Source organism: Colletotrichum paranaense (genome assembly GCF_030867605.1).
Source record: "Colletotrichum paranaense strain IMI 384185 chromosome Unknown Scaffold_3.1, whole genome shotgun sequence".
In the NCBI taxonomy this organism is placed as follows: domain Eukaryota; kingdom Fungi; phylum Ascomycota; class Sordariomycetes; order Glomerellales; family Glomerellaceae; genus Colletotrichum; species Colletotrichum paranaense.
The window spans coordinates 1,964,817-1,976,272 of NW_026848961.1; the positions used below are offsets into that span (position 1 = coordinate 1,964,817).

Genomic DNA, 11,456 nt, shown 5'->3' on the forward strand with positions numbered 1-11,456 from the left:
GGGGGATGCGGCGTTATGTCATTGCTCTGGGGGGCAGTCCTTGACCATTGACACAGACTCTCTGAGGTCTTTTGGTGGGAGCCCGCCCAGATGTACCCAGTACTCCGGGTACGTGATGATCTCAGCGCGGGAAAAAGGAGTACATGGGCGATACGTATCTGCCTTCCCGGCGCCCGATGTACCTTTATGTGCGATGCACCACCCAGAAGTACCTGAGGTAACCTTTCCTCATCCTTACGTCCCGTCATGGACGACGTATTGCATGGGTCCCCCTCCACTCCTTCATGCTTTCCCCTTCCAGCCGATGCCCCCACTGTAAATGAGCCTTTCACACGTCAAGGCCATCCCATGGTGCCTTCCCAGACACACTCGCCGTCCATTACATCGTCGTGGTCCTTCTCGTGAAGGCGACACGCTCAGATTATAAAGACAACCTGTTCCCCCCTCTGATCACTGGCTCTTCTTCTCACCATTCCATTCAATATCCCACTCACATACTCGATCTTGAGCGATCTTGGTAAACCAAAACATTTCGAGGCTCCGAACAATCGCCTTTTACTCTATTTCCAAACTACATCCAACAAACCCCCACCCTTCCAACACCCACACCTTACACACACGCCCAACATGTCAACACAACAATTCACTAAGAAGGCCGTCCACTTCGGCGCCGGCAACATCGGCCGTGGATTCGTCGCCTGCTTTCTCCACAACTCCGGCTACGAGGTCGTCTTCGCCGACGTCGCCGATGCTCTCATTGATAAGCTGAACGAGACCCCTTCATACCGGGTTATCGAGGTCGGTGCTGAGGGTACCAACGAGAACACAATTACAAACTACCGCGCCATCAACTCAAGAACACACGAGGCAGAGTTGGTCGAGGAGATTGCTACGGCTGATGTCGTCACGTGCTCCGTCGGCCCAAACATCCTCAAGTTTATCGCCCCTGTCATCGCCAAGGGTATTGACAAGCGTCCCAGCGACCTGGCACCCATCTCTGTCATTGCCTGCGAGAACGCTATTGGCGCCACCGACACCCTTGCTGAGCACATCAAGGACCCTCGCAACACTGCTGCCCACCGCTTGGAGGACCACCACGAGCGTGCACGGTACGCCAACTCCGCCATTGACCGCATCGTTCCTGCTCAGGACCCCAATGCTGGTCTCGACGTCACCCTCGAGAAGTTCTACGAATGGGTTGTCGAGCGTACACCCTTCGAGGAGATTCCCAGCATTGAGGGTATCAACTGGGTCGATGAGCTCGCTCCTTTCATTGAGCGCAAGCTTTACACCGTCAACACTGGCCACGCTACTGCTGCCTACCACGGTTACAACCGCGGTAAGCGCACCGTCTACGATGCGCTTCAGGACAAGGCCATCATGGCCGAGGTTCGTAAGGCTCTCGAGGAGACCAGCAACCTGATCATTAGCAAGCACGGCATCGACGAGAAGGCCCAGCGTGAGTATGCTGCCAAGATCATTCGCCGTATCGGCAACCCCCATTTGGAGGACGCTGTTGAGCGTGTCGGACGCGCGCCCCTCCGCAAGTTGAGCCGCAAGGAGCGCTTCGTCGGCCCCGCGGCCGAGCTTGCCGAGAAGGGTGAGGACTGCACTGCTCTGCTCCGCGCAGCTGAGATGGCGTTCCGCTTCCAGGACGTTGAGGGTGATGATGAGAGCAAGGAGCTCTCCAAGCTCATGTCTGAGAATTCCCCCGAGGAGGCTGTTACCAAGATCTGTGGCATCCAGTCTTCGGAGAAGATTCATCCCATGTTGGCTGCTGTTGTTCGCAAGGTCCAGGCCGACAGTGAGGAATGACTCACCGGAAAGCTTTGATGTGTAACGATTGACGGGCATGATTTTTTCGGCGTTTTAGCATATATCACTGGGACAAGCATGGAGTTTGAGGATACTAAGAGAGCGCAGTTTTAGCGCAATTGCTGAGCAACCCCGAGTTAAAGGGTAGGATCAAGATCAATAGATCTGAACTACAAATCCAAATACTATTTTCAAACAAGAGAACCCGTCTGCCTCGCGAACCGCGATTTGTGATTCCGTGCATCACTTATGAAAGTAATCTGGTGAAGGGTGTGTATACGACATCGGGAGTTGTGCATAAGATGCTGTCCATGGATCTTGCATATGATAAATGCACATCAAGTAAATCCGGCAGACTCTGCTTAAATCCCAAATGTCAAAATTGTATGTAAACACCATATGAAAAAGAGCCGCCGCAAATTCTTACCGACTGCCTTCTGAGGGGATTCAGAAACCAGGTATCTACTTCAGTAAGGTATATACCGCAGCCTGGAAGTGAGAGACTGGTGTGCGGCCACTTACCTGGTACCTTACTTGAGTTGTGGCTGATGATGTGGGTGTGGCTTTGGCTGTCAGATAAGATAAGCGATGCAGTTGAAGGGCACCTCAGTTTACGTGGCTCAAAGATATGTGCCTTAGGCAAAAGCCACATCATTAAGGCACCAATCAGCTCCTGAACCTGGCGACGGTAGGGACACATCTGTTGAAGCTCGAAATACCGACTTGGCCAAAATTGCGCCTGCCAAAGCTCTGGAAGCCATCAATTCCCACGACACAAGCTGACGAGGCTCCCCGACTCTTTCCTCCGCGACCGGCTTCCAGCGGCCTCTGCTAATCCTCTCTCTTTTTCTCGAATAGTCGGACTGCCACGTATGATTCCCCTTTAGGTGTCCTATCCAGCGCAAGAACCACTCTTCCCCCACTTCGTTTCTCGAGGACACCATCACCTTTCCTTCAACTTTCTCCCTTGCTGGTATTCAGGCATAGGTCGTCAACATGAAGGTCGACGTCAAGGTACGAACCAGACCGAATGGAATTCCTCAGCTCTGCGCATTGGTCGAGCAAGAGCTATTGGGTTAGCCAGAGCTGCAGCTGCATAGCTCTCGCCAACCTGTCGTCCCCTGAATAGCTCTGGGTAGCTGACTTATTCTTTCCAGCGACAATTGTTCGCCCGCAGCGAGCGAGTGAAGGGCATTGACTTTCACCCTCAAGAGCCATGGATTCTTACGACTTTGTACAGCGGTCATGTCTACATCTGGTCATACGAGACTCAGCAGATCGTCAAGACCTTCGAGCTCACCGATGTCCCTGTCCGAGCCGGCCGATTCGTCGCAAGAAAGAACTGGATTGTCTGCGGTTCCGATGACTTTCAGATTCGTGTATACAACTACAACACCTCAGAGAAGATCACCTCCTTCGAGGCCCATCCCGATTACATTCGCGCCATCGCCATCCACCCGACACAACCTTTCGTGCTGACCGCCTCCGATGACATGACGATTAAGCTCTGGGATTGGGAGAAGGGCTGGAAGTGCGTCCAAGTCTTTGAGGGCCACGGCCATTACGTTATGGGCCTCGCCATCAACCCCAAGGATACCAACACCTTCGCTTCCGCATCCCTTGACCGTACTGTCAAGATCTGGAGTCTCGGCTCGGCGACGCCCAACTTCACTCTCGAGGCCCACGAGGCCAAGGGTGTCAACCACGTCGACTACTACCCTCACTCTGACAAGCCCTATCTTCTGACGACATCCGACGATCGCACCGTCAAGGTCTGGGATTACACCACCAAATCTCTGATCGCCACCCTCGAGGGCCACACGAACAACGTCTCTTTCGCATGCTATCACCCTGAGCTGCCAGTCATCATCTCCGGTTCCGAAGACGGCACCATTAGGATATGGCACGCAAATACATACCGATTCGAGCAGTCTCTCAACTATGGCCTGGAGCGCGCATGGTGCGTTTCCTACCAGAAGGGCAAGCAAGGCGTAGCTGTTGGTTTCGACGATGGTGCTGTCGTTGTGAAGCTGGGTCGTGAGGAGCCAGCCGTGTCAATGGATGCGTCAGGAAAGCTTGTGTGGGCCCGCCACAACGAAGTCGTCTCTGCAATTATCAAGGGTGGAGGTATGTTGCGTCGAGCTTGAACCCCACACCTTTTGCTAACACCACTAGATGCCTCGATCAAGGACAACGAGCCCATTTCCCTTCCTGTCAAGGAGCTCGGTACCTGCGAAGTGTACCCCTCGACCCTTGTACACAACCCGAATGGTAGATTTGTCGCAGTCTGCGGAGATGGAGAATACATCATCTACACGGCTCTCGCTTGGCGTAACAAGGCCTTTGGCTCTGCGCTGGACTTCGTCTGGGCATCCAAGGAGAACACCAACGACTTCGCCATCCGAGAGTCGGCAACCAGCGTCAAGGTGTATAAGAACTTTGTTGAGAAGGCGGGTGGCCTCGATGTCGGTTTCCAGGCTGAAGGCTTGACTGGAGGTGTCCTTCTTGGTGTCAAGGGCCAAGGGGGTATCTCATTCTTTGACTGGCAGACCGGTGGTCTGGTCAGACGCATTGAGGTCGAGCCGAGAGAGGTTGGTTTCTTGCTGCGCTGCTTCGGTCCATGTGCTAATTTGAATAGGTGTACTGGTCTGATAGCGGCGAATTGGTTGCCCTCGCATGCGAAGACACCTTCTACGTCCTGCGTTTCTCGCGCGAAGCCTACGTCGAGGGTGTCCAAACCAACCAGATTGACGAAGATGGTGTCGAGGCCGCCTTTGAGGTCATCACGGACATCAACGAGAGGTAAGCTGTTTATCTACGCCTCAAACAACTAGATGCTAATGCTCAAGTAGTGTTCGCACCGGAGAGTGGGTTGGGGATTGCTTCCTATACACCAACAGCACCAACCGGTTGAACTACCTTGTGGGCGACCAGACTTACACGGTATCCCACTTCGACCAGTCCATGTACATCCTGGGTTACATCCAGCGTGATTCAAGAATCTACCTGGCTGATAAGGATGTCGGTGTCACCTCCTTTTCCTTGTCCTTACCTGTGCTCGAGTACCAGACTCTGGTTCTTCGTGATGATATGGAGACTGCACAAGAACTCTTGCACACGATTCCTGCAGACCAACTCAACAAGATCGCACGATTCTTGGAGGGACAGGGTCACAAGGAACTTGCCCTGGAGGTTGCTACCGATCCCGAACACAAGTTTGACCTCGCTCTCGGACTGGGTCAGTTGGATACTGCTCTCGAGTTGGCGAGAGAGGCAGACGTTGAGCACAAGTGGAAGACAGTCGGAGACGCTGCCCTTGCCGGATGGCAGGTCGCCGTGGCGCAAGAGTGCTTTACACATGCGAAGGACCTTGGCTCGTTGCTCCTTCTCTACTCCTCCACATCCGACCGCAGTGGCCTGTCAAAACTCTCTGATCAAGCGCAAGAGGCCGGCGCTCACAACGTGGCATTTAGCTGCAAGTGGCTGCTAGGCGACGTTGCTGGCTGCGTGGAGATTCTTACCAAGACTGGACGGTTAGCGGAGGCTGTCTTGTTCTCGCAAACATACAAGCCTAGTCTGACGGCAGATGTCGTCAAGGAGTGGAAGGAAAGCCTCGAAAAGGGGAAGAAGGGCCGCGTCGCCAAGATGGTCGGTGCTCCGGTAGAAGACGAAGACCTGTTCCCCGAGTGGGACGAGTGGCTTCAACTCGAGAAGCAGGGTGGCGCCGCGCCTCAAGTTGCCGAGGTCACGAAGGTCAACGGAACAGACGCGACTGAGGAGGCCGAAGGGGCCGAGGAGGCAGAGGAGGCAGAGGAGGCAGAAGAGGCCGATGAGGACGCCGACGAGGAGATGGCCGAGGCGGAAGAGGATGAGGAGTAGGTAGCCGTGTGCTCGGTATCTCAAAACGCAATTTGATTAGGGACGGTGCGGGGATCGTAAAAGGCCTAGATGTCGAATGGCCCTGCCTCGACGGGCGTTGACGGTAATGATCATGCCTTGCAAATAAATGGAAGATGTTTTTGTGTCATGACGTTACAGTCTCGCCAGTAGATCCGTATGTAAAAGTATATTATAACATGAAGTCTTTGAAGTAATGATATTCCAGTATTCGTGGTTCGAAGTCTGTGGTCAGGAGCATATCTCACACCCGCTGACGTGAATGATAGTTTTCGAAAATACCGCCCATGTCGTTCACAGTAATGATCTCAAACCTGTTGACATCCATGGCCTTCTGTCAAAGGGCATGGCAGATAAGTCCTAGCCACATTGAGTCCGCCTTACCCGAAACCACAGCGTTCAACCTCAATAAACCAAGTTCACCTCCCCTTCTGAAGCCGTTCTTAGTGCCCAATCTTCAACACGGTCGAGACCCCAGATACATGTAAACAAGTGCCTCGCAAACTCATCAACATCCGCCGCGGCCGTGTTGTGAAGTAGCCCATCGCTATCAAGAGAAGGCACAAAGAGATTCCGATCGCCGCAGCCGTTGGCATCATCATCCTCGCTGCACTCCGCCCCCGGACGATCGGCAGCAGCATCAACTCCGGCACCGGTACCACCTCTGCCTCGTCCGGTCCTGACCCCCTTCCCGGACGTCTCTCGACAGAGCGCCGCCCATCGCGGAGCCGAGGGCGCATCCCAGAGGCCCGCACGGGCGGTGAAGAGGGCGCCGCCTGAGCACTCGCCCCATTTCCCCTTGAGGGCGTTGTACACGCCCAGGGTGCAGACGACGATGATCCAGGTGCGGCGGACAGATTCGGAGAGGACCCAGAGGTTCCAGGTCCAGAGGTCGCGGTTGAATACTTCTTCTTTTGGGTGGCTGGGCTTGTCGTTGTTATTGTTTCTCCCTGGTCTGGCGGCGTTGGCGGCGTTGGTGTTTGCTGTGACTTGGTCTGCTAGGTCCGAATCCCTTTGTGCTTGGCATTTCCATGTTGAGGGGGGGCATTGGCTCCTGTAGAGAGTGTCGGCGTCTCTTTGGGCGGATTCCCATAGTTGTTTTGACCAGAGATCTAGGGTAGGCAGGTGTTCTTCGGCGGCGGCGCGTAGGCTTACTGAGCCGTCGAAGAGGCGGATGATGGTGTAGACGTAGAGGGCATGCACGCGAGCTAGATGATCTCTCGTCTCGAGTAAAGGGACGGACATGGAGTCATTGCCCTCTACCGCGGGCTGACTTGCCAGCAGGGCCGTGACGCGTTCATCCAAGATTCGATGGACAAACGCCTCATTCAAAGACGTCTTGTGGAAGTACACCGACGCCGCGGCAAAAGCGTCCTGGACGCACGATGGGAAGTGATTCCCCTCGGTGTAAAGACTGCGGTGGATAAAGGGGTTGTGGCCGTCCATCACCCACCGCCGGACCCAGGCCTGCAGACCGCGAGTGAAGTTGGTCAGGACGGAGACAGGGTAGGCATCGCGCGGGGGCGCAGGCCAGTGGTCTATCCTCCATGTTTGGGGGGCGAGGAACCACTGGCTTCCTGCGAGGGAGGCGGCTACGGAGGACTTGAGGCGAGGGTAGTCTGGTTTGGTGATGTATGGTTCATGATGTAGCTGCTGCTGCGGAAATGTTGCGGGTTTTGGTGGCGGGAGGGAGAAGGCTGTTGCTGGCGAGAGAGGGAGGTTTGGGGTGGTGAAGTCTAGGTCAGACCAGGGCATGCTCCAGATGCCGTTTGTCAGAGGAGATGCGTCGAAGAGGAGCGTATCTGGCATCGCTGCCTGGATGGAGTGCTGCTGCTGAAACGATGCCGGGGCCGGTGCCGGTGGGTCAGAAAACGGGAGCGGCTTGAAGGTCTCGGGTCGCCGGCGTCGTTTTGTGACGGGGTAGTGGCAGTCTACGTCGCGGTCGTCGCAGCGGGAACATGATGGTAGGCCTTTATCGCAGCGGCGTTTGGATTCTGTGCATGCTATGCATGCCTTTTGCTTGGAGAGGCGAGTCATTTCTCGATACTTGCTTACTTGGGTCGACAATGGCGCTTCGCTCGAGTTACATCAAATGAGGTGCTCAGCCGTCAAACTGTGTCTTGGTTTGTATCAAGCCGTGTTTGTCATCACAACGATCTCGCAACAGATCCGAGACCATGATTGCTGAAGCAGAAACCGCGCAGGAGAACCTTTGAGTTGAGAGGATGACGGCATTTGTCAGCGCTAACTACCAAGGCGCGGGCTCGGGGCGCCGTAAGCAATGTACGGAGTGGGGCTACCGCGCAGCGCCGGTGTGGGTTTTGCGGGTTTTCGGCGGAAGACTTGCGGGAAACTTGCGGGAATTCTATGCGGGTGGTTTGCGGACTCGACTTCCCGGCTGCAGCGATTGGGCACGTCGGAGTTGAACGGATTCTAACCACCAAAAAGTTTTTGATGGCTAATATGATGACAAACGATGGATCTACAACAACGTTGAGCGATTGATCACGTCTTTGCTGATTGAATTGGTGGGAATGAAGGGCTGGTGTTTGTGTTACCAACAGTGCTGGGAAACGATATAAGACTGCGATGATTTTGCCAAATGATGTATCCCTTAGATTCTTAAACCAGATCATCAGCTTCTTCAATCTTGACATCACATCAAATCCAATAACACCTTGAACCCCCTCCAGATACATCAAAGAAACCTTCAACACGACTCTCAACATGGACAGCGATATTGGCGCCGCCGCTTTTGCAGCACTGACTTCCACCTCCATCTACGAGACCGGAATGACCTTCACCAAGAAGGAGCACAAAAAGCCCTACCCAACCATCTTCCCTTCCCGCCCAGAGCTCTCCCAGGCAGGACGAACAGTCCTCATCACTGGCGGCTCAGCTGGCATCGGCTTCGCCATCGCAAAGGGCTTCGCGCAGGCCCATGCCAAGCGCATCATTATTCTCGGCCGCCGCCGGAACCTCGTTGATGAGGCAGTCTCGGAGCTCAAGAAGGAGTTTCCCCAGGTGCAGTTCGACGGATACTCCATCGACGTAGATGACCTCGCAGACGTCGAGAAGCTCTGGAAGGGCTTCGAAGAGGACGGCACCGTCATTGATGTCCTTGTTCTCAATGCCGCCAAGGTTTCGGAACATGGGCCCATCTTGTCTCTGGGGAGAGATGAGGTCTGGAGCTCCTTCACTATGAACGTCCGCTCACTCCTGGATCTCTCTGAGAAGTTCTACAAGCAGAAGAATGGCGAAGGTCGCCAGAAGGTATGCAAGCTCGATACAGTGCGTGACGGAAGTCAGAACTGACAGGATGGCTACAGTTCCTCGTCAACGTATCTACGGAAGCTAGTCACAACTTTACCAAATCGGGCCCTTGGCCTGCTTACAGCGCGAGCAAGAACGCAGGAACGATGCTGATCCAGATGATTGCCAAGGATACCCCTCCCGAGAAGATGCAGGTTCTCAACTTCCACCCGGGTGTGGTGCATACCTCGGCTTTCAAGAACGCTGGGATTCCCGAGGACATCTATCCGTTTGATCATGGTATGTGTAGTCCGAGATCAAAGAAAGTGGTGTGCACCTGCTAATCATGTCTGGCTTCTAGTTGACTTGGCTGGAAATTTCGCCGTCTGGGCCGCATCTGAGGAGGCGCGCTTCTTGCATGGCCGCTTTGTCTGGGCCAAGTGGGATATTGATGAGCTCAAGAGCGGCGTGATTGGGGAGAAGATCCAGAACAACGATCACTACCTCAAGGTCGGCGTCGTTGGACTCCAGGAATAAGTTTTCCTTTCGAGTTCGTGGTCAAGACAGGGGCAACAATAGACATATGAAGACAGACTACACTGAATTTCATTCAATCTTCACGTTATACTATCGCTTGATATGCTCCCCAGAAGTTTGCAATGCCATTCGGAAATATCCTCATATAGCTTCAGTCCACGTGCGCACGGGCAAGATTGAAGGAGTCGCGAAGAATGCCACGGGGCCCCGAGGACTGCCAGGTCGTTGGCATTCTGGGAAAGCTTCGATTACCGAGAAGCAGTTGGCGTAAGGCTGGAACATTGCTTGGATATGGTGGCGTGGACAACTTTTTTCTCAAATCGTGACCCTTCTCGTTGCATCGAGTCACACTCACGGGCCACCAACATGTAGCTACTCGGCTAACGAGGATAGAGGCTCTCGCTAACCCATCTGTAGAACTTCGCAAGTCACATTCCTGTGACAGATCACTCACCTGCACAACAAGACACAGTTCGATCATTATTTTTCTTTTGAATTTCTCTTGCCTGCCAGTGTAAAGCACTCCGAGGTTTGCGACCGGTCTAGAATGCGTTTTAGGCCTCAAGTGACAGTAGTGAGATTCATTTAGAGAAGCATCGTGACTAACTACAGTGAGCCTGTTTGCCAGTAAGCCTCCTTTCTGAGAAACAAGAGGCGGGTATTACCGATCTCCTTTCTTGGACTCCCATCTAGGCCTCTTGAGTAGTGTGTAACAACCTAAAATAGCTCCAGGCAAAACATCTTCTAGCACTAGCTTCGCCATTTCCCCTGATTTGGCTATCTTAGTGCCTTGCACCGAAACGAAACTAGAGCCAGGTTGAACAAGTCTTCTTTAGCCCAACGTTTCTTCGAATGAGCTGCAAGTCATCCTCCTTTAGTATTTCGGGTTAGCTGAAGGGCTTGTTGCCATTTCATAAGCCATGGCTAAGATCCTCTCAAAAGCCAGGATGACGCCGTCAGTCATCGGCATGCCGCTTTGACAGCACCCAGCTCACTTCTCATGAAGCTTGTCTTCCCCATGATTGAGCTTTCTAGACGTTTGCGTGCACTAAGTAGAGAGCACGGCCGTGGACGGTGGCAGCGGATTGAAGCCAGGAATCCTTATTTTCATGCTTGAAATTAAGCTACACCAAAGTAGTGTCCAGGGGCATGCGATCCGTCTTCATTCATTCTCATATTTATTGAGATGAAAGCCGCAGTTTCGGTAACCCGACGTCCTCATCAACTTCATTCCGTTCTTCCAACAATATAATCTATTCATTGGTACTCATTTGTATATCTCAACTCACAGTCTTTACCAGATCTCACACTCACTTCCCACAACATGTACACCAAGACCGCCCTGATCGCCGTCCTGGCCGGTTCAGCGACCGCCGTCTTCGACGTCAGACCGGACCGCATCCGTCGCGATGTCGTTCCCCGTCAGACTGAGCTCTCCGCCGACCCATGTCTCAATGCCCTAGGCACAGTCTACGCCAACGCACCCACTCCTCCTCCCAAGATTCTCTCCTATGAGATGACTGCTCCTCCTCAAACCGACCCTTGCAGCATCACTGTCCCTGCGGAGCTGAGCGCCGAGTACTCGAGCTATACCTCGGAGCTTCTGAGCTGGGTCGACGCCAACTCGGCCTCGATCGCGTCGGCAGTGTCCGTTTGCTCCACTCTCTCCGAGTTTGAGACCGAGATCCCGCTCTGCACGGCGGAACTCGGTAGTGGTGCCACGGAGTCTGGCTCTTCTGCACCAAAGACCACGGCTGCTGGCGGCGATTTTCCCAAGTCTACCGGCGAGACAAAGACTGGAGCTGCCGCTGGCACAGGTGCCGGTGTCAGTGCGACAAGCGGCCGTAACAACCCAACGCAGGTTCCCGTCAACGTTGGAACCCGTCAGACCGGCATGATCGCAGCCGCTGCCGTTGCCGCTGGTCTTGTCGGTGTTGCCGCGTTTTTGTAAAAGG

General features: G+C 54.0%; 5 protein-coding genes across 5 annotated transcripts; 4 read left to right on the forward strand and 1 right to left on the reverse strand.

Annotated features, from left to right (window-relative positions):
* Positions 1-627: 627 nt before the first annotated feature.
* On the forward strand, positions 628-1,815 carry CPAR01_04213 (mannitol dehydrogenase domain-containing protein; the record flags this gene model as incomplete). The annotated part of the gene is made up of 1 exon (XM_060488494.1): positions 628-1,815. One exon carries the CDS (start codon positions 628-630, stop codon positions 1,813-1,815), a length of 1,188 nt encoding a protein of 395 aa, XP_060352700.1.
* A 996-nt stretch (positions 1,816-2,811) lies between these two features.
* Positions 2,812-5,694, forward strand: CPAR01_04214 (coatomer WD associated region; the record flags this gene model as incomplete). The annotated part of the gene is made up of 5 exons (XM_060488495.1): positions 2,812-2,829; positions 2,973-3,942; positions 3,991-4,406; positions 4,454-4,617; positions 4,668-5,694. The coding sequence occupies 5 exons, from the start codon at positions 2,812-2,814 to the stop codon at positions 5,692-5,694; spliced, it is 2,595 nt and encodes an 864-aa protein (XP_060352701.1).
* Positions 5,695-6,117: 423 nt separating this feature from the next.
* CPAR01_04215 (uncharacterized protein) lies at positions 6,118-7,749 on the reverse strand (the record flags this gene model as incomplete). The annotated part of the gene is made up of 1 exon (XM_060488496.1): positions 6,118-7,749. The coding sequence occupies one exon, from the start codon at positions 7,747-7,749 to the stop codon at positions 6,118-6,120; it is 1,632 nt and encodes a 543-aa protein (XP_060352702.1).
* A 690-nt stretch (positions 7,750-8,439) lies between these two features.
* CPAR01_04216 (short-chain dehydrogenase) lies at positions 8,440-9,501 on the forward strand (the record flags this gene model as incomplete). The annotated part of the gene is made up of 3 exons (XM_060488497.1): positions 8,440-8,985; positions 9,042-9,264; positions 9,326-9,501. 3 exons carry the CDS (start codon positions 8,440-8,442, stop codon positions 9,499-9,501), a joined length of 945 nt encoding a protein of 314 aa, XP_060352703.1.
* Positions 9,502-10,825: 1,324 nt separating this feature from the next.
* Positions 10,826-11,452, forward strand: CPAR01_04217 (infection structure specific protein; the record flags this gene model as incomplete). The annotated part of the gene is made up of 1 exon (XM_060488498.1): positions 10,826-11,452. The coding sequence occupies one exon, from the start codon at positions 10,826-10,828 to the stop codon at positions 11,450-11,452; it is 627 nt and encodes a 208-aa protein (XP_060352704.1).
* Between the last annotated feature and the right edge of the window lie 4 nt (positions 11,453-11,456).